Source organism: Ovis aries, chromosome 1, assembly GCF_016772045.2.
Source record: "Ovis aries strain OAR_USU_Benz2616 breed Rambouillet chromosome 1, ARS-UI_Ramb_v3.0, whole genome shotgun sequence".
NCBI classification, from domain to species: domain Eukaryota; kingdom Metazoa; phylum Chordata; class Mammalia; order Artiodactyla; family Bovidae; genus Ovis; species Ovis aries.
The window spans coordinates 16938053-16964691 of record NC_056054.1 but is presented as its reverse complement, the minus strand read 5'-3'; the positions used below and the strand labels follow the sequence as shown (position 1 = coordinate 16964691).

Below are 26639 nucleotides of genomic sequence, written 5' to 3'. Positions count from 1 at the left end.
TCACAAAACTATTCCAGACCTTTCTCCTTCTCTTTCTTCCTCATCCTTTCCCCTTCTTCCTCATCCCTTCCCCAGTGGTCATGGAATCCCCTTTGAGTTGCAGGCACTGAGTCTGCAATCGTGACATTAATGGCTTATGATCCACTTACATTGTCGATCAGACCCTCACGACCTAAAGCCTCAAATCCACCTTCAGGGGGGGATACCCATAACCCTCAGCAATCAGACGAACAGCATGAAGACATTTTTCCAAAGTGCAGAATCATATATATTCTGAGTGACTGAGCTATTGGCATTCAAGTTTTGACCAGTTTCAAGATGCTACTACCAGATAATGGGAAGACTGTATTCAGACACTGCAATTTATGTTACATAAGGAAGACTGTTAGTTGATACAGCAGTCAAGAGTTTCAGGTTACATACGATACATCCAGAAGGCTGAATACATTACTCCTTTCAGGTCATAAGACCTCTGAGAAGCTGCATCCATTTTCAGGCCCCCCACCACTGTTTAGTGTGCTAATGCCAAGAATGTATGGTCTCTTTCTTTAACTCCTCCCAGAGGAGGGGTGATGGGAAACTGTTAAAAACCAGATGCTATAGGCATCTCTCTACCACCTCCCACATAAGGCAGTCTCATTAATTCACTCACTTCAAGCTCAAAGCACACCGCCCTCAAGAGGTAAATAAGATAGGCATAGCCCCTATCAGAAGAATGGAAAAATCGAGGTTAGAGTCAACTTGATTGTATAGGGTTATCAGCTGTTGAAGGGGAGAATCAGAATGAGGAGGTGCTCTGTGCCCCATGCTCCCTCCAGCAGGCCCTGTGGGTAGCTGTGACGAGGTCGGCCCAGCCATCTGGCTGAGGTTCACAGGGCCCACAGCCAGAGTGGGAAATCCTGGAGCGAGGCTCTGACCCAGCTGTGCCCCAGCTTTCTCTGCTTCTAGACAGGCCTGGGTTCCGAGCAATGATGCCAATGACTACAGATGTCACTGGCAGCTGGAAAACGGGCCCCTCTTGACAACTCTGGAAGCATCCTCTAGCTGCTCTGCTCAGGATGGGGCCCACTATCATCCCCTTAGGTAAAATGGAGAGACTGAGCTTACACTAAACTGTGGGAAGGAGTGGATGCAGCTTCCAGCAGGTCATCACTTGGTTCAGAGGTTTACATAGAAAGCATCCGGCCAATTCCAACGAGAACAGACCAAGAACCATTCTGCTAAACCCACCCTGAGTGGTAAAGATAAGGTACATGTCTTAACCTATACTAAAGGTGAAGGATTATCATTTTTCAACTGTACAGACACATGGCTGGAGTCGCAGCTCAGTGGCATGCACCTTATGTTGACTGTATTTAAACTACGGCTGTGTAGTGCATTTCCATTACACGGTGCCAGTGTTCAGCTGTACAACTGTTACTTAGTGAGATCTGATTTTAGCCACAGTATTTTCAAAGCCAGTTTCTATTTAAATGTGTTGTGAAAGAAAACGGACTAGTTTGACTTGACACACATTTTACATTACAGAAGTTCAGGAATTCATACACCCAAATGGGTGTTGCTGCCTTCAAACTAGTCACCTTGGGAAGATGTGTGTTTAGTCGAGGGAAGCTAGCCTTACTCAGAACATTTCTAGGACCCTCCTTGGAGCTATCCACCTGTAAGCTTCCTTAATGTTGTTGGTCTTTGTCCTTTAAGGGTAGATTTCTTTTTTGAGGAATGATTTTTTTTAACAGCCAAAGAGCATTAGAAGTCTACGTAAAATGAGTGATGGAGCTTGGGATGACCTCTGGGGAGGAGTGATGTGAAAAATGAGGTCTGACTATAAGGTGGTGAGGCCTCTTTTCTTGCATGGCTTCAAAGATAATTCCAAACAGGAAGTCTATGTGGTCTTGGCACATGGAACATTGCAGCTCAAGAGTAAGGTCTCCCAAGGAAGTAAGTACGACCAGGGTGTCTCTTGAGTGCACATGTTCTAGTTTATTTGGTTAAAAAGGTAGCTGTGTTCATTTCTGTCATACTTCATACAAACAGAAATGGAAGACTCCATCTCTGTGATTTCTCCCAAGGGAAGGGTCATCACCTACTGCTAGAAGAGTTAAAAGGGAAAGCACTTGGTGTCATGTCAACATTATCCACTTCTCTTCAGCATCCCCCCATAAGATGTGCAATGAGTTATCCTTGATACCTGAATCTCCCCAGTGTGGAAAAGTAAGACTAGTAAGACTAGTATGGGTAGTCTTAACCTGGGTAAGACTAGTATGTCAATGGGACTGGAGTGTGTTTCCAATGGCTCTATCTACCCAACAGGCCCACAACACCAACTCGTATGAGAAAATCTCCTATAGCTAAGTACACCAAGTTTCAGCAGAGGAAGGGGGGAATGATTATTTTTCAGTAGCTCTCTAGGATTAAAAACCCACTGGCTTCTGATGTCAAGTGAACAGGAGTCCACTGAAAAGAAGTCCATGGTGTTCTAGTGCACGCTTAAGGAAGGAAGTGTGTGGCCACTAGCTCATTGAAATGCATTTCCAGCTGAGGCCAAAGGCAGCAAAGGTGCAAGAGGCTGCTGGGGCTGGCGTTAGTTGAAGCGGGGTCTATATACTTGGCAGTTTGTAGAAAGCCCCAGTTACACAGCAGGATGTCTGCCAACCACTGAAGTCAAAGGATGCTCAATCTCACTTTCTACAAACTGCTTCATTGAAGATGCTAATGAGGAAGCTCCCTTTGAAACACCATATCCTGAGTGTCAGAGAAATATGGTCAAGACGGTGATTGATGGGGAGCAGAGACTGATTCTTTAACAGCACTGGGACTGCGTATTCTCTGAGCATCTCTCTCACACACACATGGGCGTGCACACACACACACACACACACTCTTAATGAAGAGCACACAACTGCAGTCACATTCCACCTCTTCTGCACGTGCCTCTGTCGGGTGGTTGCTCTTTTGCACAGTGTCTCCAGGAGCAGTTCCAACTTAACGGGCTCCACTGCTACAAGCCAAAGCACAGCAGAGTCAGAGCCCCGAGGCAGCCGTCACGTTCGAGTGCTCGCAGCAGACGTTGGTCTCGAACCAGTCGGTCGGGATGTCGTTCTCGGTGAGGGTTTTCATACTAGTGTTTGTAAAAACCACAAAGCTAGGCCATTTGCTTAAACCATCATTAGAAAGAATGCCGAGGGCCCAGATGGGATTTCTAGTTTCTGTGCAAATGAAATCACACTAGTCCAGATTTTATTCGCTCAAAACTACTAGGGAAGCAGTAGGATTTGGTTTCAGTGCTGCCAAAAAGCAGGAATTCACTTAAGTTTTAATTCTGAAGCAATCCTGGTGTTAATGTTGTAGCTGGGGTCAGGCACCGGGGCCCCCGCTGTGCTGGCTGAGGAAGCCCGGATCTCTCCCAGTTCAGGCTCACTCTCGCTGGAGGTAGACCCGCTGTTGATGGCATAGACGCTCTCCACAACTCCCTGAGCTGAAGCACAGCCATCTGGCTCTTTCTTCTCCCTGGGGCTAGACAAGCCTGGGAGGACGGCCATCTTCCCGGTCTGCCTGTTGGGCAGCAAGGACATGGTGTAGTCTGCAATGATCCCGCCCACATCTAAGTTGCACGCCTGGTCGAAGGCTAGGAAGCCCACGTTGGCATTTGCCTCACACACCACAAAGGAGCCATCGTCCATGATAAGAAGATCGATGCCACAGAAGTCCATGCCCAGGATGTTGGACACCTGGATAGCCAGCTGCTTGCCTTGTTCTGTCAGTGGGCACATGACGCCCACGCCACCTGTGGGGAAATCACAGTGATGTAACGGTGACACTAATCGAGCAGGATCCTACGGGGGCTTCCCAGAAAAGACCCTCACCCAGGTTCTCCGCCTGCCTTTTGTCTGTAGAAAAACTTTAGTCAAAGAATAAATTTAATCAGAGAAGCGAGAACATGCAGAAAGAAAGGAAAACAGTCCAGCAAGACAAAATAATAACACTTTAGCCATTAAACAAAGCAAGGACCTTTAGCTTTCTCTCAAGGACTATAGATAATATTCTGAGCCATGTCCTTTGAGCTGTTTTGCAAATACTGAAACCCTCAACAGGCTGAAGAAGTTAACTGTATGCTGTCCACAGCATGTAGACCCCAGACCAGTAGGAACCAGAAGGTTGATGATGCTGTGTCCCCATTATCTCATCACTGATCAGTAAGAAGAATGTCCATGAGCTGATCATGCCCAGCTGCCTGAATACTACGAGACTCCTCACTACTCCTCCAGGGTGGGACACGTGGTCCTGTGGGCATTGGCCCACTGTGGCCCATTTTGCCTGGCAAAGCAATAAAGTGATTTCTCTCGGTGCTGTGCTGTGCTTAGTTGCTCAGTCGTGTCTGACTCTTTGCAACGCTGTGGACTGTAGCCCCCCAGGCTCCTCTGTCCATAGCATGCTCCAGACAAGAATACTGGAGTGGGTTGCCATGCCCTCCTCCAGGGGATCCTCCCAACTTAGGGTTGAACCCAGCTCTGCCACACTGCAGGAGGATTCTTTACCATCTGAGCTACCAGGGAGAGTCCAAGAATCCTGGAGTGGGTAGCCTACCCCTTTTCTAGGGGAACTTCCCGACCCAGGAAGCAAACCGGGGTCTCCTGCATTGCAGGTGGATCTTTACCAACTGAGTTACCTGTAAAATTTCTTTCTACTTCTCCCAAAACTCGGTCTCTGAGATTTAATCCAGTCCCAGTGTACAGAGGCCAAATTTTGGCAACAATACCAGACACCAACTGATGAGTCAAATGACCTTTCAAAGGAAGGGGGGTATGCTGGCGAGAGGCAGCGAAATGGGCATTTTTATTACTCACAAAAGGTCTGGAAATCAGGACACTCTTTGAGAAAGTAATATGAAAGCAATACTCTTTTCTAGAGTTTAAAAAAATGTTTATATTCTCTGACCCAGTCATCACACCACAAAGGGAATAACCTTATATAATAGGGAAAAAAGCTTTATGCACAAATACGATGACGGCGGAGTTATTCAAAATACTGGAAAATCAAAATACTGGTATACAGTAGTCATTTGATATTTGTTGATGGGTAAATAAAATATTATCATCTAAGTAGCTCACAACAGAAGAAAGGAGCATAGTTTACAGCCATTACTAAAAATGATGGTGAGTTTGAGATCACATGGGAAAATATTAACACTTAAAAGTTATAAAGGCTGTGCAGCATGACCATGATTACGCAAAAAAAAAACCCCTAAAACCCACTGTCAGAAACAAGACCACCAAAATGTTAACACTGGTTGTCTCTAGATGGTGGGATTAATGATAAACATCTTTTTTCATTTGACTGTGCCACATTTCCTAACTTTTCTACATTGAGGATGCATTAGAAGAAACTAGAAGAAACAAAATTAACTTATTGTTTTCTGAGAGAGGCTTGTGAGACAAAAATCCCATACCAAGACAGAGCCTACTTACTCACACTTGTTAAAAAGCTAAGACCTCAGATTTAATTGGCTCCCTTTAGTCTTCCTGCCAGAGAAGGCAATGGCACCCCACTCCAGTACTCTTGCCTGGAAAATCCCATGGATGGAGGAGCCTGGTGGGCTGCAGTCCATGGGGTCGCTAAGAGTCTGACACGACTGAAGTGACTTAGCGACTTGACGTTCACTTTTCACTTTCATGCACTGGAGAAGGAAATGGTAACCCACTCCAGTGTTCTTGCCTGGAGAATCCCAGGGACGGGGGAGCCTGGTGGGCTGCCATCTATGGGGTCGCACAGAGTCAGACACGATGAAGTGACTTAGCAGCAGTAGCAGTCTTCCTGCAAAGATAACACTTGGGACTTCCTTCATGGTCCAGTAGGATAAGGATCCGCCTGCCAGTTCAGGGGGCACAGGTTAGATCCCTGGTCCAGGAAGATCTCACATGCCTCAGGGCAACTAAACCCCGTGCCCACAACCACTGAAGCCGGCACTCTAGAGCCCGTACTCTGCAGCGAGAGAAACCACTACAGCGAGAAGCCTGTGCCTGTGCGGAAGAGGAGCCCCCGCTCACCACAACCAGACAAAGCCCATGCAAAGCAACAAAGCCCCAGCATAGCCAAAATGAATACATCAAGTGGTTAAAAAAATGACAAAAACACAACACTTGTATTCTCATAGACTGATGACTTAAACCTTAACTCTGCCTTTCCACCACTTATTACACTGTATGAGGAAAAGGTTTTAGGCAGCTTTAAAACAGTTCATCAAAAAAAAAAAAAAAAAAGCAATATGGATAAACTACAAAGCTGTGTATTTTCCAGTTAAGGAATGAATTTTGTGAAAGACAAACAGATAATATATAAGGTTTGATACTGTGGCAAGACATAGGAGTGTCATGAAAATTAAATGAGATAATATCCTAGGTACAGTGTCAACCTCAGCCTAGTATTTGCTTCTGTCACAGCACTTTAGTCACTGTATCTTACAATGATCTGTTCATACATCTTCTTCTTTACTGGACTATAGACTTCCTGAGGGCAAGGACTTCATTAATCCTTACACTATCAGCATCTACCCTGGAAGGACTGGATTGGTGTTTCGGCTTCTTCATTAGTCACCAGCCTTGATACACTCATCTGGCGATTTAGGAAATAACAACTGGGTATTTTTTCACATTACCAACAAATTCCACTCATGACAATAGTTGACAATGGCTTTCTGTAACGAACATGAGAGTTGCCATGCCCCTGGGACCATCTCCATTCACCACAACAGAAAACAAGCCTTATGAAAAGGTTAATGGGATGGGGTTATGCATTCGACCTAAACAAACTGCAGCTTTCTAATAACATCAAATATAGAAGAAAAACACAATTAAAGAAAAAAGAAAAGAAACACAATGTCAATTATCAATGCAGGTAAAAGCATATGCTCTGTCTCCTGCCACTACCTTGGTTTACTTCTCACTTTCTTCCTATTTTTCTGTTTTTGGCCACACCACACTGCTCGAAGGAGTTCCCAGACCAGGGACTGAACTCACACCCTCAGCAGTGAAAGTGCAGAGTCTGAGCCACTGGAACCCCAAGGAATAACCCCACTGCCTTCGTTTTAGACTCTCCTTACTTTTGGCCTGAGCTGTTGCCGCAGTTTCCAAACTCAGCTCCCTTGCCTCCCTCCTCTGCTTTCAATCCATCCTCTTTCCAGACGTCAGTTTTTCTCAAACACCAGTCCTCCTGTCACTCCCTTGTTTAGTGGGGACTGCCAGGTCCTAACACCTAGGAGATAGGGTTCACATCGCAGTGTCCTGACATTCCCTGGTTTGACCTCCGTCACGGCCCGTATACCCACCTGTCCCCCACCTGGCCTGCTTACTGCTAAGGAAAAGGGCTTGCTTCTAATTCCTCTCTGTGATCCTGGCACCTCGCAGAGGGTCTGACCAGATCGGAGGGATCAAGACACCTGGACTGGGTGCAAACATCCTGAGGTGGTGAAGGGCAGGGAAGCCTGGCGCGCTGCAGTCCACGGGGTCACAAACAGGTGGACTGAGCAACTGAACAACAAAGACATCCTGATGAGGAAGCCCGGTAGCCTCCCCTGACCAACAGTCCCACCCTGAGCCCCGGGGCCTCACCGAGAGAGCAGTTGCTCTGCATCCGGCCATCTGTGGAGCAGCGAAGCATGGAGCCTATCACCTGGCCGCCGACCACCACCACCCGGATATCTTTCCCATGGGACTCCTTCACGTACTTCTGGAACAGGTAGGGCACGTCGTGGCGGATCAGGTGGCAGATGTCTGAGAGGTGGTGCTTATCTCTTGCAAGAAAAACACCTTTTCCTTTAAGAAGAAAGACAAAGAGCAAAAAAAGGAGTTAGACACGCCTCTGAGCACGGTCCTTGCCATCCCACCTCCCGGTCCAGAGTCAACCATTCTTTCCCAACCTGCCTCACTCTGGCCCCTTCAACTTCTCTGAGTTGACTCTTGTGTCTTCTCAAATGGTCATCAAATTTTATTGTCCCTGGGTTTTACGCACCTCCCTCTCTGTTCACAGTGCTTTTTTATTTTTTTTTCCAAAATGAAATAAAAATGTATTCCAGAAACACACAGAAGAGGCCGAAATAAAATCTTAAGAATCTAGTTAATTTGGTTCCAAAACTGGAGGATGCTGATCTGGCAGAGTCCATGTCTCACTCACTTTTGTTTAAATCCCCCAAACTTACACTGTGTCAATCAATGTTTATGGAACATAATTGACTGAACATACTTTAGAGAAATTCCCAGTTGAGATGGAGAGAGACCACGAAAGATAATGACACAGCCTGATATGGCATTAGGAGAGGTCAGTGCTGAATACTATGGGAGTTCAAGAAGTAGCCACTGCCAGATGTCCTGAACTTTCAAACATAAGAAATGTATTATTTGGCTATATCCATTTAATTCTAAAAGGAATGACCCATACTGCTATTGACGTCTGGGGAAAGCATTCCTACTTGATTCCAAATTCTTTATTTTCTGCCTGAATCACTTACGCTTTTGAATTACTTGACATCTGCTTTTCCATTTGCACATTAGCTAACAGATCTGAGCAGGGGGCCTGAAGGGTTTCCCCTACAAATCTGACATGAACATACTATACCCTGAACCTTGTTAACAAATACGGAACAAAGAGATGGTCTTCCTAAGATTTGTTACTACCTTAAAAAGAGTGGGACATTTCTGAAGTCTCAAAAAAAAAGAGGGATGGGTATCAGTCCCCAGTGGCGAATAAGATCAAAAAGTAACCTCCAAAACATGGTTTGGTCACTGGACATTTGGCACTAGGAGATCTGGCATCTGGCAGCAGATGGCCGGGATTCAGTGATAGGCACTGGAGGATTTTCAGCAGAAATGAGGGCTAAAAACAGGTTCCTTGGTTCCTGGCTCAGAGGTTCCAATATGGGGCTTAGTCTGCAGTTAATTAAGGAGCTACAGTTTTAAAGTAAGGAGGGAAAAAACTAGGGTGAGGTGAGGGGAAGAGTACTAAGATTATTTAATCATCTACTGTGTGCCAAATACTTTATTTTTAAAAATTATATATTTTATATTTCATGCTATCTCTGTGAAGGCATTAGGACAAGTATAGCTCTTTTTGTTTGACAGAAAAGGAAAATTAGGGCCCACAAGATTAGTAACTTTCTGAAGGGCACATCTTGCATGAGTCCACTGCCTTCTTGAGATTTATTTCCATATAAATCTCAAGATTTATTTCCATATAAATCTCAGAGCCTAACAACTGCTACAGCTTTGTTCACTCACTATCCACTGCCCCTCAGATGCTGTGTGTTACAATCAATCTGAAAATGAAATTAAGAACACCATGCCACTTACAATAGTATCAAAAGGAATACATTTAGCCGAACAGGTTCAAGACTTATTCACAGAAAACTACAAAACATTTTTGCAGGAAATTAAAGACTGAAATAAGTGGAAAGACATTCCATGTTCAAAAATTGGAAGACAATATTGTTAAGATGGAAATACTCCTCAAATTGACCTACAGATTCAACGTAATCCCTACCAAAACTCCAACTTCCTTTTACTGCAGAAATTGATAAGTAAGAAAGTGAAGTCGCTCAGTCGTGTCCGACTCTTTGCAACCCCATGGACATCAGGCTCTTCCGTCCATGGGATTTTCTAGGCAAGAGTACTGGAGTGGGTTGCCATTTCCTTCTCCAGGGAACTTCCCAACCCAGGGATCAAACCCAGGTCTCCCACACTGTAGACAGACGCTTTCCCATCTGAGCCACCAGGGAAGGAGAAATTGATATGCTGATCCTAAAATTTATATGTAAATTTATGGGACAGGTTTGGGTGGACTCCGGGAGTTGGTGATGGAGGCCTGGTGTGCTGTGGTTCATGGGGTCGCAAAGAGTCAGACACGACTGAGCGACTGAACTGAACTGAATAGCCAACACAGTCTTGAAAAAGGACAAAGTTGGAGGACTTGAACTTCCCAATTTCAAAACTTTCTACTGGCAGCTCAGATGGCAAAAGAATCAGCCTGCAATGCGGGAGATCCAGGTTCGATCCCTGGATCTGGAAGATTTCCTGGAGAAGGGAATGGCAACCCACTCCAGGATTCTTGCCTCGACAATCTCATGGACAGAGGAGCCTGCTGGGCTACATACAGTCCATGAGGTCGTCAGACATGCTGTGTGACTAATACACACACGCACACACAAGGACATAAGGACAGATATACAGACATACAGATCAATGAAACAGACCTGAGAGCCCAAAATAAACCCTCATACAGATGGTCAATTTTGGATTTTTGCCAAGAGTTCCAAGAGTATTCAGTGGGGAATCAACAGTCTCTTCAACAATAACACCAGGAAAACTAGATATTCACAGGCAAATGAATGAAATTTGACTCCATCACACCATATACAAAAATGAATTCAAAATGGATCAAACACTCCAGATGTAAGGGCTAAAACTGTAATAAAAACAAATTACACATTTAAAAGTTGCTGAGAGTAAATCTTAGAAGTTTATATAATAAGGAAAAAAATTCTGTACCTATGACAGATATTAACTTACTGTGATCATTTCACAATATATACAAATATTGAATCACTATGATGAACACCTGAAACTAATATAATGTTACACATCAATTATACTTCAATTAAAAAAGATTTTAAAAATTTAAAAATAAATCTGTAAAATAGACCTATATATTACTAATGCTTGGCAAACATGCATTTTTGTTCTTTGTGGTTTGTGACTTGTTTTTATGGTGGCGGTATGGTGACCATTTACATCACTTGCCTAGGCCAATTAACATGCCTAATATAAAAGTTTTATTTAGTATGTGGTGAAAATAGAACTCTCATACATTGCTGGTAGGGATATAAAATGGCGTAACTGTAGTGGAACATCACTGTAGGGAAACATTGGTAGTTTCTCTAATGTTAAACACAGAGTTGCCATATGACGCTGCCATTCCATTCTTAGGTGTATATATATACCCAAGAGAAATGAAAACATGTGTTCACACATATGTGCATAAATATTCACATCAGCATTATTCATAATAGCCACAAAGGAAAACAACCCAAATGCCCATCAATGGATAACAGATAAACAAAATGTGGCATCTCCATATAAAATATTATTGAGTCGTAAAAAGGATAAAAAACCAATCCATTCTACAGCATGGATGATCCTGACAAACGTTACACTAAAAGAAACCAGACACAGGCCACATATTGTATGGTTCCATTGATATGAAACATCCAAAAGAGGCAAATCCATAGAAACAGAAAGTAGATTAGGTGTTGCCAGGGACTAGGGGAGGGACCACTGGGACTGACCTTTGACAAGTACAGGGCTTCTTCTGGAGGTGATGGAAATATTGTGGAATTAGATAGTGGAGGCTACCCTGGTGGCTCAACAGCAGAGAATCTGCCTGCAATGCAGGGGACCTGGGTTCGAGCCCTTGGTCAGGAAGATCCCCTGGAGAAGGAACTGGCTACCCACTCTACTATTCTTGTCTGGAGAATTCCATGGACAGAGGAGGAGCCTGGCAGTCTACAGTCCATGAAGTTGCAAAGAATTGGGCATGACTGAGCGACTAACATTTATTTACACAATGGTTGTACAGAAGAGTAAAAATACTAAAATCCTCATAAATGTACAACATAAAATGGTACATTTTTTGTTTTATGAATTATCTCTTAATTTTAAAAACATATATAAGTACTACATCTGCTATTTAGTTTATTTATCATCTGTCTTACCTTTCTACAAGGTGAGCTCCTTGAGGGCAGGAAGTTTTGTTCTGCTCCTTTCTGTATCCCCCTGGCACTTTGTGGGCACTCAATAAATATCAGTTGAATTTTATTTCACGTATATTTCACGACAATAAAAAAAACTAGTTGAGACACTGCATTTTTGCACTGCAGTATATCTGAACAGTATTCAGAGCCCCACCTCACCATCCCAACTCATTTCTCTTACTCCTCAACTCCTTTCCCCGGTTGCTTTGCCCACCCCGGCTGCTGCATGCTGCTTACCCAGTTCAAATTCCACATTCCAACTGAAGTCTCCTTTCCTTCCACTGAAGCCTTCCCTGCCTCAGGGCAGAGCGGGCCCCGCCCTCGGTGAGGCTGAAACAGGCGCTAGGACCTGCATGCCACAGTGATCATCACGCTGCAATGCAACATCTCTACCCTCTACACCGTGAAGACCAAGAGCAGGGTGGGCGTCAGGTTCATGGGAATTGCTCATTCCATGTCCACCCAGGGTACCTCCTGTCACTCCAGATGCCCTGGGCAGTAAAGGATGCCATCTGGGTATCATCAGGAGGTACCCGCTCACACACCACAGGGGAGGGGAACTACTTTTGGCTGCACACATCCTCTTCAACTACTGTGTCCTGAGCACCGTAGGAGGTTCTGGGGACAGAGATGGGCAAGACCAAGTTCCCACCTCCGAGCAGCTGCAGTAGAAAAGGGGAAAAGGCACAGAAATCTATACCTGTCGTAAAGCACAGTACTATGCTAGAGGCAAGGATGAAGCGCTTTGGAAACCCAAAGGGAAGAGTGATTAACTTTGGAAGAGAGGGAAAGAGACCAGGGTTGTGGAGGGAGAAGAAATGACGTGAAGCTGGCTTTAACGCACAGGCAGAAGCTCACTAGAGCACAGAGGAAGGCAGCACCCCCAGAAAAGGGAAGAGAACAAAGATTTTTTAAGAGAGCAGGAGATACAGTCTAGGCTAGAATGGATTATGGAGTGTTTGGGTGGCCAGAGCAGGCTGCCGAGGAATGCGGACTGTTCCTCCAGGGTGAGGAAAAGGAACTGTGTCTAACAGGCAACACAAGCTCTCGGGAAGGTTTTTCAGCCAAGGGGTGACAAGAAGAGATCTATGTTCCAGAGAAACTGCTTCCCACAAAGACGAGAGGATGCACTGGCAATGCAGTTCGGGAAACCAGTCAGAACCAAGTCAGGAGTCTACTGCGAGAGTCTAGGGAAGGGCCGGGAAGGGGGTGGACAAAGCTAGGAACAGTGGGGACAGCGAGAAGGGGACAGCGCTGAGGACTACACCGCAAGCTCCGCCAGGGGGAGCTCCGTCTCTCTGAGCCGCGCTTCTGCAGCGCGGGGCGGGAGTCTCGTCGCAGAGCTGCCGCCCAATCAGAAGCCGGGCCAGAGGGCACTGACCCCGGTGTCCGCGCGTGCTCTTCACCACCACGGGGTAGCCCAGCGGCTCGGCTTCATCGATCATTTTCGAAAAGTCTTCATGTCCACCTGCCAAGAAAAGCGAAAGTCAGGGAAGGTGAGGCTGATGGTTGGGGGGCTCTGTGGGAATTCTTTAGAGGCCTCGCGTCTCTCTGATTAAGGCAATTTGAACCCATTCCATCCGACAGACTGTATTTTGTACCTGTCATCCAGAAGGTGCGAGCAGAGAGAGAAGGTAAGCGGCATTATCCGGGGCTTCTACCTGGCAGAGGCTTCACGTGCTCCAGTCCATGTAATCGTCATGACAAGCCCATCGGCAGGGCAGGGATTTTTTTCCCCGTATCATGGCTGGGGTAGGCAGACCTCTAAGAAGGCCCCCGAGATTCCTACCTGCTGGTGTACATGCCCTGTATAACCCCTCTCCTAAGTGTAGGAGGGGCCAGTGACTATGCTGGGACAGCATTCCTGTGATCAGGCTAATAATCAGTGGACTCGAATTAATTAAAAGGGAGATATTCTTGGTGGACCCTGTCCTAATCAGGTGAGCCCTGTAAAAAAAAGGGGAAGCATCAGAGAAACTCTCCCGCTGGCCTTGGGGGAGTGAACTGCCATGCTGGAGGGAAGTCCACGTGACAGGGCCAGGCGGGCAGCCTCTAGGAGCTGAGAATGGCCCTGAGTTAACAGCCAGCAGAAAGCGGGGACCTCAGTCCTACAACTACGAGGAACTAAATGCCAACCAGTGAGCCTGAAGACCCCAGACCTCAGATGAGACCCCAGCCCAGCTGCACCTTGATTTCATCCTAGTGAGACCTGAGTATAGAACCCGGCTATGCCATAGCTAGACTTCAGACCTTCTGAAACTGTGAGTTGACAATGGGTGTTGTCTAAGCTGCTGAGTTTTCAGTAGATTGTTGTACAGAGGTGGAAAACCATTATCCAAAGAAACCAAGTCTGAGATTTGTCTCATCCAAGGTTAAGGCATGACTGAATTGGCTCCACTATACTCCTTTAAGCCTTCATTTAAAAACTGTGAATACATATTAAAATCCTTCTAAATTGTTTTATAAGCTTCTTTGATTTCCTACACCTTTGCATCTTTGTTGTTGTTGTTTAGTCGCTAACTTGCGTCTCTTTTGTGACCTCATGGACTGTAGCCTACCAGGCTCCTCTGTCCATGGTATTTCCCAGGCAAGAATACTGGAGTGGGTTGGGATTTTCTTCTCCAGGGGATCTTCCCTACTCAGGGATCACACTCACGTCTTCTGCATTACAGGCAGATTCTTTACCACTGAGCCACCCAGGGAAGCCCCTTTGTATCTTTAGGGGACCATTATTTTTCCTACCACAGGTGTTATAGTTCATCAATTTTTTTGCAAAGCAAAATACTCTGAAATACTAATAAGACCTGTCACAAAAGTGCTAATGATTTTTTAAAACATAAAGCAGCATACAGAGGCAATACAGATAAACAGGGGCATCATCACAGTGAAAACATTTTATAAGAAGAGAACCCCTAGCTTCCTGATACCCACTGATAAAGGTAACTCCTCCCTAATAATCCTGTTGTCCTTCCCTAGAATACAATGCAAGGAAGGCCCTTAATTTATTTATTTATTGCTGATGGTATGTGGAATCTTAGTTCCCCAACCAGGGATGGGACGTGCACCCCTTGCATTGGAAGTATGTAGTCTTAATCACTGGAGTGCCAGGGAAGTCCCAAGAGGGTTTTTCTTATCTGAGGCCATCCCTGAACCTGGGCCTCAGCCCCCTTTCCCTCTCACCTCCTCAGGATTTTGCAATATTAAGTGTCCTCTCTCTGCTGTATCTTCAACTTCTCAGTTCAAAATGGCAGCAGTATTTTAAACATGCTCAGGCATCTCCGATCTTAAATAAAACCCATTCCTTGACCCTGAATCATCCCTTAGTTACAACCTTGAAGACAGTAGGGAAAACCACTAGACCATTCAGGTAAGACCTAAATCAAAGCCCTTACGATTATACAGTGGAACTGAGAAACAGAGTTAAGGGACTAGATCTGAGAGAGTGCCTGATGAACTATGGACGAAGGTTCATGACATTGTACAGGAGACAGGGATCAAGACCACCCCCAAGAAAAAGAAATGCAAAAAAGCAAAATGGATGTCTGAGGAGGCCTTACAAATAGCTGTGAAAAGAAGAGAAGCCAAAAGCAAAGGAGCAAAGGAAAGAGAAATGGAGTAGCCACCATGATCAACAAAAGAGTCCGAAATGCAGTACTTGGATGCAATCTCAAAAACGACAGAATGATATCTGTTCGTCTCCAAGGCAAACCATTCAATATCACAGTTATCCAAGTCTATGCCCCACCAGTAACACTGAAGAAACTGAAGTTGAACGGTTTTATGAAGACCTACAAGACCTTTTAGAAATAACACCCAAAAAGATGTCCTTTTCATTATAGGGGACTGGAATGCAAAAGTAAGAAGTCAAGAAACACCTGGAGTAACAGGCAAATTTGGCCTCAGAATGCAGAATGAAGCAGGGCAAAGACTAATAGAGTTTTGCCAAGAAAATGCACTGGTCATAGGAAACACCCTGTTCCAACAACACAAGAGAAGACTCTACACATGGACATCACCAGATGGTCAACAGCGAAATCAGATTGATTATATTCTTTGCAGCCAAAGATGGAGAAGCTCTATACAGTCAACAAAAACAAGACCAGGAGCTGACTGTGGCTCACATCATGAACTCCTTATTACCAAATTCAGACTCAAATTGAAGAAAGTAGGGAAAACCGCTAGACCATTCAGCTATGACCTAAATCAAATCCCTTATGGTTATACAGTGGAAGTGAGAAACAGATTTAAGGGCCTAGATCTGATAGAGTGCCTGATGAACTATGGAATGAGGTTCGTGACATTGTACAGGAGACAGGGATCAAGACCATCCCCATGGAAAAGACATGCAAAAAAGCAAAATGGCTGTCTGGGGAGGCCTTACAAATAGCTGTGAAAAGAAGAGAGGCAAAAAGCAAAGGAGAAAAGGAAAGATATGAGCATCTGAATGCAGAGTTCCAACAAATAGCAAGAAGAGATAAGAAAGCCTTCTTCAGCAATCAATGCAAAGAAATAGAGGAAAACAACAGAATGGGAAAGACTAGAGATCTCTTCAAGAAAATTAGAGATACCAAGGGAACATTTCATGCAAAGATGGGCTCGATAAAGGACAGAATGGTCTGGACCTAACAGAAGCAGAAGATATTAAGAAGAGGTGGCAAGAATACACAGAAGAACTGTACAAAAAAGATCTTCATGACCCAGATAATCATGATGATGTGATCACTCATCTAGAGCCAGACATGTTGGAAAGTGAAGTCAAGTGGGCCTCAGAAAGCATCATTATGAACAAAGCTAGTGGAGGTGATGGAATTCCAGTTGAGCTGTTTCAAATCCTGAAAGATGATGCTGTGAAAGTGCTGCACTCAATATGCCAGCAAATTTGGAAAACTCAGCAGTGGCCACAGGACTGGAAAAGGTCAGTTTTCATTCCCATCCCAAAGAAAGGCAATGCCAAAGAATGCTCAAACTACCACACAATTGCACTCATCTCACATGCTAGTAAAGTAATGCTCAAAATTCTCCAAGCCAGGCTTCAGCAATACATGAACCGTGAACTCCCTGATGTTCAAGCTGGTTTTAGAAAAGGCAGAGGAACCAGAGATCAAATTGCCAACATCCGCTGGATCATGGAAAAAGCAAGAGAGTTCCAGAACAACATCTATTTCTGCTTTATTGACTATGCCAAAGCCTTTGATTGTGTGGATCACAAGAAACCGGAAAATTCTGAGAGAGATGGGAATACTAGACCACCTAACCTGCCTCTTGAGAAATCTGTATGCAGGTCAGGAAGCACCAGTTAGAACTGGACATGGAACAACAGACTGGTTCCAAATAGGAAAAGGAGTACATCAAGGCTGTACATCATTACCCTGCTTATTTAACTTATATGCAGAGTACATAATGAGAAACGCTGGGCTAGATGAAGCACAAGCTGAGTCAAGATTGTGGTAGAAATATCAATAACTTCAGATATGCAGATGATACCACCCTTATGGCAGAAAGTGAAGAAGAACTAAAGAGCCTCTTGATGAAAGTGGAAGAGGAGAGTGAAAATGTTGGCTTAAAGCTCAGTATTCAGAAAACTTAAGATCATGCTGCCCGGTCTCATCACTTCATGGCAAATAGATGGGAAAACAGTGAGAGACTTTATTTTTGGGGGCTCCAAAATCACTGCAGATGGTGCCTGAAGCCATGAAATTAAAAGACGCTTACTCCTTGGCAGTAAAGTTATGACCAGCCTAGACAACACATTAAAAAGCAGAGACATTACTTTGCCAACAAAGGTCTCTCTAGTCAAGGCTATGTAGTCATGTTTGGATGTGAGAGTTGGACTATAAAGAAAGCTGAGTGCTGAAGAACTGATGCTTTTGAACTGTGGTGTTGGAGAAGACTCTTGAAGAGTCCCTTGGACTGCAAGGAGATCCAACCAATCCATCTTAAAGGAGATCAGTCCTGAGTGTTCATTGGAAGGACTGATGTTGAAGCTGAAACTCCAGTACTTTGGCCAACTGATGCGAACAGCTGACTCATTTGAAAAGACCCTGATGCTGGGAAAGATTGAAGGCAGGAGGGGAAGGGGACAACAGAGGATGAGACAGTTGGATGGCACCACCAACTCAATGAACGTGAGTTTGAGTAAACTCCAGGAGTTGGTGATGGACAGGGAGGCCTGGCGTGCTGCAGTCCATGGGGTCGCAAAGAGTCAGACACTATTGAGTTACTGAACTGAACGGAACTGATCCCTACGATCAGGCTATCAAAGGGCTTCCATTTCCTCACATCCCACTCACTTCCTCACCCCTGACAGGTCGGTTTTTCTTTCTAGTGCTAAAGTGAAGCTGTAGTCATGGAACTCCCTCTGCTACATCCAACACACGTCTCTGTGCTTATGTGTCTGTTTAGAATCTAACACCACTTTCCATTATACCATTCTTCGTGGTATGTTCTTCCCATTGGCCCTGTCACCTCTCTTCTTTCTCTTCTCACCTTTCCAGTTGCTCTTACTTGGCTTCTTGAGTAAGTTCTTCTTCCTTTTCCTATTCCCTAAAGGATTCTCTCTCAAACTCTCTTTTATTATTTTATTATGGTAAAATAGACATAACAAAATTTACCATTTAACCATTTCATGCAGCTCAGGCCTCTCTTCATTCTGCATAGTCTCCCTGAATAATCTCCATTCTTGTGATTTCACTGAACATAATGGAAGTTTCCACATCTGCTTCCATAGTCTACACCTCTCTCAGGAGCTCCAGATTCATTTATCTGCTGCCTACTGAATACTTTTACTTGCTTACTATAGACACCTCAAACAGAATGTGTCCTAAACCCAAATAATCTCTCCCAATAATGCCTTGTCCTACCCACCGGTCTGTTTCTCTTCTTCCCTGGAACACTCATTGAGTGTTTGCTTTCTCATCTGGTGGCCCAAACCAGAAACCAGGGCCACTCTTGATTCCTCTCCACCCTCCTAACACCCAAGCAATCATCATGTCCTCATATTTGTCTTCTTCTTAAATCTTGAATCTGTTCACTTCATTCCTACTCTAACCACCTTAGTTTTGACCATCATTGCTCACCTGCACCGTTTATAAAGCCTACCACTGTATACAGCCTCCCTAATAGCTCAGTTGGTAAAGAATCCGCCTGCAATGCAGGAGATCTTGGTTCGATTCCTGGGTCAGGAAGATCCCCTGGAGAAGGGAAAGGCTACCCACTCCAGTATTCTGGCCTGGAGAATTCCATGGACTAAATGGGGTTGGAAAGAGTCAGACACGACTGAGCGACTTTCACTTTGACCACTATGTATCCTGTCTCTACTTTCCCTCTGGTCTAATTCCTTCCTCAAAGTGTAGCCAAAGTGACATTCTGACCTCTCATCAGGCCATTTCCTTGCTTAAAGCCCTCCAATAACTTCCTGTCAGTCTCAGGATTACCCCAACCTCTTTCATATACTGTAGATGGCAACTTCTTATCTTTCTAGCCACATATCTCAACTCTAGTTCCCTGATATTCTACAAATTACTCAAAATAACACCAATCAGTCATGTTCTCTCTTACCTTTAGATCTTTCTATATTCTGCTTTCTTCTTAGACTGCTCCCTTGCCCACCTTGCTTTAGCTCGATAACTTCAGCTTTATCCCTTTTGGGAAGTCTTCAATATCCTAAACTAAATGAGGAGCTCTCCTATGTAAACCCATACCATCTTGCACTAACTCTTACCCTGGCACTTACTGTACTGAAACTGCCTGCTTACTTGCTGTCCTCTGCCCCTGATGAACTGGAAACGCCTTGAGAGCAGGACTCTGCTGCTTACTGCTAGAGCAGAGTGCCTACAGCGGTGGTTGGCACATAGTGTGTCCCAGCTACATATTTAAAGAACAAACTCCAGGGAAAAAGGAGCAAAGACATTTCAGACAGAGGGAATGACTATGATACAGACTCAAGGTATTGACTCAACTAAGATGAACAGATGCACCTTGAAAGCCAACAAGAGCTACTAGAGGGCTTCTGGGGAGAGAGAACATAAGAGATGCAGGCAATTTGGAAAAACAAGTCTCAATTCTATTTTAAGGACACTCACCATAGGAGAAGGTGTCTGGCATGGGGACCCCATGCCCAGCCAGCTCCTGGAATGTCCAGAATTTGTTGATGCAGTTTAGAATGCTCTGTGGGCGGTTGACTAAGCGGCAGCCCAGCTTCTCCAGGTGTCGCAGGACGGTGATGTCACTGTCCGACTGCACGGAGGGCGTGGGCACGCGGACAAGCACCACATCTGGGAAAGTGGTGAGCGCCTTCTGGTTCAGCTGCAGGCCTGCAATCAAAAGAAGAAGTGAGCTGTGTGCTGGCTGTCATCTAATTCCACCAGAAGCACTGGTTCCAACAGATTCCTCAAGACTGAAGTTAGTGGAAAGAAGAGCCTTGAAAATGGCACTTGCATATCCTGTTGTAATGAGATGCTACTGTCCATCTTATACTCTAAGCAAATGAACACTGAGGAAATACAAAAGAATGAATGGGGGCAGGGGAGGAGGGCAGTGTACCGAGAATAACCCAAGTCAGAAAAATCCATAGGAGATAATATAGTCCAGCACTTCCTTCCATATAGAACTATTAATAGTATTCCCTAAAACTTAGTGGCTGAGGAGGCTGGAGACAATGACAGGGAATGCAGTATAAGTCACTTAAGGTATTTTTACTACGCTCATGATTTCATCTTTAAAAGTCATCTGGAATATTATGAATATAATGAATGTAAAAATGTCAATGCTAAGTGAAAAAGAAAGGATACAAAATTATCGATATAAGTTAGAAAAGGTATATCAACATTTTAACAGTGGTAATGGGATTATAGATGATTTCCAATAATTATCCATATTTTCCAAAATGTCTCCAACTGCGTATTAGCTTTATAACAAAAAACTTAAGAAATAATCAATCTACTAAAAGTCAATTCAATATTAAGAAAAACTAGAATGCATCACAAAACAATTGATCTGTATACCCAAAGGACTTAAACCTGCATGACACTGGATGAACTGGGAGTATTAGCTTGTGATGAGTCGTCAGAGGAACAGGAGTGCAGTCTTCAATTTTCTGTAGGGTTCCATGCAGAAGAATTACTTGGCTTGTCTTCTGTGACCTCAGGAGATAGAGCTGAGGAGCTATCCATAAGAGCATTATTTTGTCTGACTGCTCACTGCTGTGTCCTCAGCCCCTAGAACAGTATCTGGTGCGTGGTAGGCACTCCATGTTTGTTTAATTGTATAGAAGCTACATAGAGATAGATTTGAGCTCAATGAAAGGGACACTTTTCCGCTGTCTTAGGATGGAACGGGCTGAGACTCATTAGGTCATTCGAGGATGGCACAGAAGGAATGTCAAGGTTAGATAAGCTCACAGCAACCTGCTTGATCGCTTTCAACCCTGATAGCCTACGGTTTGTATTACTCTTACTAGTTAACTAGGCATCTCCAGCGCACTCAGCAGTTGGGGATACAGTGACAGAGACAGGAAGTGGACTGGAGAGGGCAATGAGACGTGAGTTCAGGGAATTACTTGGTCTGCCTTAGTGAACCCTAAAGGAGTCTCTAACATGCTCCACAGAAAACCTTTTAAACACAGTTTGAGAACCATGTTATAGACTTTAATCTAAAGCACCTTTGATTTCGTTAAGTGATAAAAAGTGCACAACCATATTAATTTCAAGAAAATAAAAGTTACTAAGGATATTGCTATTTCTCTATTTGGGGATGAATAATATCAATACAAAAACTCTAAGCAAAACAAAACAACAGCAACCAAACAGAAAAACCCAAACCACAAAACGACTACATGGATCTAACTTGCACAGTTTCCTCCCATTCTAGATGTTTCACCAATTTAAAGCAAAGAGAGTAAGTGCAGTCATTAAGTTCAATTGGTTTTAGCACTTCTGTTGACAGTGTGAACCCAAGGAACTGGAACGTAACTCTCAGGGCTGATGTCTAAAGAGCTTTCAGGTTATCTTCACTTTGCCATCAGAAAACAGGATCATTTATATGTGCTTTTTCCTTTGCCACTAATAGCCCCTGGGGAAAGAAATCTGAAAGGGGAAAAAAGCAAACTCTGAGTAATATCCTCAAAATTGGTAGCAGAAGAAAGAAAAGTATTCAAGTTGGTGAAAAAGGTGAGTAAATACAGAACAGTCAGGGGAAAAGCGACAGCCCAGAACGACATTACATAATGAGGTAATATATGCAAAAATGCTTTAAGAACTACGAAATGCTATGTGTACGCAAGGCACTGGCATTTTTACTGCACAGACATTCTACGGAGCAAGGTAGGACGATTTATGGAGATTTGCACCACCTGATGAGAAAAATGGCTTTGCAACAGAAAAGTGACCTAGAGAGATGAGAAGCAGCAGAAACGTCTGGCTTTTAAATCTCAACACGAGACCACAGACAAACAGTTAAACTTCTAAATGGGAAGGAAAGAATTCAGTCATTTCTGGAAATACCAACCACATGTGGACAGAGACAGCTCAGCCTCGACAAGCAGATTCACGTACACCTAGAAGTCTTACCAGGACTTCATCTCTCTTCTCCAAAGGTAAATCTTTGGGCCTGGCTCATTCCAACTGAAGCCTTTAATAAACGAAGAATGGAATGGATTAACGTGGAGCTGAAAAGGCTCTTGCAAGCAGTTAGACAGATGTGGTCTCTGACTGTGCTGGCCTCCAGCTCTGTACAGAGAGGAGGAGCATGATGGATTTAGGGAAAACATCAGTACAACCAGTTCTTTCTCTGCCCGTTGACCCAGCTCCAGCATCCATGCTATGGGGCAACATCACTTGCCCCCTGATCATTTTCTTTGCTGTCTGTACCTTGGGCTTCCCATGTGGTGCCAGTGGTAAAGAACCTGCCTGTAATGCAGGAGACGTGGGTTTGATCCCTGGGTAGGGAAGATCCCCTGGAGGAGGACATGGCAACTCATTGCAGTATTCTTGCCTGCAGAAACCTATGCACAGAGGAGCCTGGCAGGCTACGGTCCATAGAGTCTCACAGAGTCAGACATGACTGAAGCGACTTAGCACAGCATGTCACGGCACCTTGTCCAAATTAAACATTTCCAGAAGCAGGAGACAAGAGTCTGCAGCTTGTGATAGCATCCGTCAGCAGGAACAGTAGTTCCGCACAGCCATGGCCAAGAACAGCTTGGATTTAAGACTGGTGCTCCGCAAACCTGTCGATGAATTCTTGAGCCTTTAACCAATTAGTAATCTCTCTCCCTCTTCCCATAAATATCTCCTCTCAGGAAAGGATGGAGCTTAATGTGTCACCTTTCCTGGGATCATTAACATTCCCACTGCAATCTATGGGCCTTAAGCCAAGGGAATGAAAGGCTGATGCAGGAACTCAGAGAGGACAGGCTTCTGCTTTGCTGGCAAGGGATGGAAGGAAAGCCCTGAACCACGAGGGGCTCGTTCCCTCAATAACAAGGGATTTCATGTGATTAAGTGCCCTAGTGCTCTTGGGTATCACCTTGACCTGGACATCAGGGTGAAGGGAAAGGAGCTGAGTTGCTTCTGGGATATTTGGGATCTCTCAGGCTCCTAGACTGGGCTTGAGATTTACTATTTAGTCTTGAACCACTTTTTTTTTTTAAATTAAAATGATCACTCTGTCCCTGAACAGGTCCATAAGATTGTGAGAATGATCAGATCCCAAACTAGTTAGTACAGTGACGAATAACCAGCCTCGCTTAAATCAACTTTTTGAAACCACAATATTTCCTCCATATTACTTCCAAAAAGAATAATATACTTTCATGGGTAATTATGTTCGGATTTCCTTTTGATTCTATTATTTATATTTGGAGATACTTTTAATGTATTAAAAACAAGATAGAAAAAATGAGTAACTTTCCCAAAGAATTGAGCCTGTTTTTCTTCCTAACTTATATATTAGATTAAATTAATTCTACAAAACTAGACTTTTGCATTTATATGTACAACAGCAGAGAAATGCACATAATAATACAGAGAAATAGCTTTAGAAATAAGTCATTATTGGAAAGCAGAGCTCTAAAAATTAAAACTCATTTTCAATCATTCATACAAATACAGGGAAGAGTGAAGGATAATAAAAGGTAGAATCATTCAGATCTGAATTTGCCTAACATTTTGTGTTTGAGGGACTTTGCTAAGAACTTTCATATGTATTACTGTATCTAAATTAAAGATGTTTTGTTAAAAAAAAAAAAAAACAGAACAGACGTAGTTACTGAGGAAGAGTGATGGCCTGGGAGTTGGGGGTAGTAAATGCAAACTATTACATTTAGAATGAATGAACAAGGTCCTACTGTACAGCCCAGGGAACTATATTCAATATCCTATGGATATTGAGAGTATTCAAAACCATAATGGAAAAGAATATAAAAATAGAATGTATATATGTGTGTAACTCCGTCACTTGGCTGTACAGCAGCGATTGGCAGAACAATGTAAATCAACTATGCTTTAATTTAAAAAGAATGACATCTTGTATATGAACCCTTGTACTGGACTGACTATCCAAAGTCTTTGCATTTACACAGACCTGATTAAGACGCCCAGTGGGGCACCACCCTTTAGATGTGTGGGCACAGAGTGCTCATTCATATACACACGTGTACATCCCTGGCTTCACAACGAAAACGCAAGCTTCAGAACTAGACCGGCAGGGCTTCCCCGGTGGCTCAGTCCTCAAGAATCTGCCTGCTAATGCAGGAGACACGGGTTTGATCCCTGATCTGGGAAGATCCTACGTGCTGTGGACGAACTAAGCCTCTGTGCCACAACTATTGAGTCTGTGCTCTAGAGCCCAGGGGCCCCAACTACTGAAGCCCGTGTGCCCTAGAGTCCATGCTGCGAAACGAGAGAAGCCACCACCACAAGACGGCACGACTGCAACGAACAGTGGCCCCTGCTCGCCCCAGCTAGAGGAAAGCCCATGCAACCACGAGGATCCAGCGCAGGCAAAAAATAAATAACTTATTTAAAAAAAACGCTACACTGGCTTCTTGTATGCTAGGAAAAAAACACTTCATTTACGAAGCAAGTGGCAGAAATAAGAGAAAGAGCAGAACACGATAGCGGGAAAGCCAGCAAAGGACCTCACTTAATGCGAGTTTTCAGAACCACTTCACTTGAGTAGGATCATGTTTACTACTAGCTACAGTTGGCAGTAGAGCTGAGAAAGGAAGCAACACTATAAATTAAGCGGATAATAATCCATCAAGTGCTGCACACTACCATGTCGTGCTAGGAGGAATATGTGTCATCCCAAACATGATCTGGCTCGTCCCAATCACTCTCCACATTTTCTCTGGTCTTTTTCTACCTTACCCCCCAGCATCTCCTCATTCGGAAGTTATTTTTATTCTTACTATGCCGCTCTTCCCTCCCTTTTAAAGGTCTTTGTTAGGATGCTCAAAGAAAATTGCACCTCCACCCCATTAAGACTCACAGTCATTATGAGGCCACCTTCTCTTTCCACCAGATGCTATTTTGAGGTCATTTAATTCAGTTCAACCTTTATTGAACTGTTGCGATGAGTCAGACACAGGAATACAAAGATGAGCCAGGTGGTCTCTGCCTACCAGGAGTTTATCGTCTCCTTATGGAGAAAGATACTGACATCATTCAGTCACTCAACACACATCTATCATTTCACACAGTCATTCAGTGAAGATTTATTGAGCACCTACTTTGGGCCAAACCCAGTGTTAGTTTTGGGTTTCCCCAGCAGGACTCCTGGAGACAAGGACTGAAGTACAAGAGGTTTATCATCAGGGAGGTAATTTCAGGAAACACTGGGAGGGGAGTGGAGAAGACAATGCTGCAAATAAAAGGTGTCTTAGGAAGTGAGTGACGACCTTGGCACCCAGAGCTTAATCCTGCTGGGCAACAATAACAAACGGTCTAGTGCACACTCCTTGGTTACCACACCCAAGGGGCGAGGGAGCTAGTGATTTATAATTTTATATGTATTCTAAGTCTGGCTGAGAGCGGATCCAGGGGTGTGGTGGTAATTCCCTGGCCCTTCTGGCTTACCATACATGTGTGGACAAAGTGAGCTTCTGTAACCAGAGAAAGCCGTCAGGCAGAGATTCAGGTACTGATGGTTAGATGCAAGACAAGGGGTGGGGCAGGGGTGCCATCAAATGTAAGAGCAAAGCGCCGTGGGAGAGCCTCTGACAGTGAAGGAACATGCATCCAGGCACCGTCTTAAGGGCTGGGCACAGGGGCTGAGGTGTGTAAGTGAGACAACATCCCTGGGATTTAAGAAGAAAGAAGACAGACAACTGTAATTAATGTCAGTGAGGTTCTACAGAGCACCTGGGTATTAAGAAGAGTTATCAGTCTGGTTTGGGCAGGGGCTGGGGAGATTCTAACACAATATTAGAAGTGCTCTGGCAGGCATATATATCATATATATCAGGGCACAGTGACAGCAAAGGAGGAGGGGACAGCAAAGGAGGAGGGGACAGCTAGGTGATTATTTCTAAGAGAATCAAGGCAAGTTTCAGACAGGAGATGTCGACTCACAGTCCTTCTGGCTCAGAAGAAACATGTATAACTAATAAAAGCTTGATGTCTACCACTTGTTTTAAAGGCATGACAACTCATACACACAGAGTTCAGGAATATCCCAGGGCTATTTGCAAAGGCCTTTCAAGAAGTTGGGGCCACAAGAGATGAAAGGCAATTCTGGCAAAGTGGATAAAGTCCTGGCCTCCAAGTCAGAGACCTGATTTAATTTGTGCTGTCATCTAACAGCTTGGCAAGACAAAAAATGTCCCTGGGTCTCAGTTTCCTCTTCT

At 44.2% G+C, this 26639-nt stretch overlaps 1 protein-coding gene and 1 long non-coding RNA gene across 2 annotated transcripts in view; one reads left to right on the top strand and one right to left on the bottom strand.

Moving 5' to 3' along the window:
• Positions 1 to 244: 244 nt before the first annotated feature.
• The window catches only part of RIMKLA (ribosomal modification protein rimK like family member A), a 35986-nt gene continuing 9591 nt past the window's right edge, over positions 245 to 26639 (bottom strand). Inside the window, exons 2-5 of the mRNA XM_004001855.5 lie at positions 19876 to 20106; positions 13176 to 13262; positions 7605 to 7808; positions 245 to 3784 (exon numbers count right to left, since the gene is read on the bottom strand). Of these exons, the coding sequence (XP_004001904.4) occupies positions 3303 to 3784; positions 7605 to 7808; positions 13176 to 13262; positions 19876 to 20106 (1004 nt within the window). The 3' untranslated portion in view covers positions 245 to 3302. The remainder of the gene's footprint in view (positions 3785 to 7604; positions 7809 to 13175; positions 13263 to 19875; positions 20107 to 26639) is intronic.
• Positions 13163 to 14252, top strand: LOC132657711 (uncharacterized). The gene is made up of 2 exons (XR_009596245.1): positions 13163 to 13290; positions 13382 to 14252. It is a non-coding gene; the product is annotated as an uncharacterized LOC132657711 (long non-coding RNA).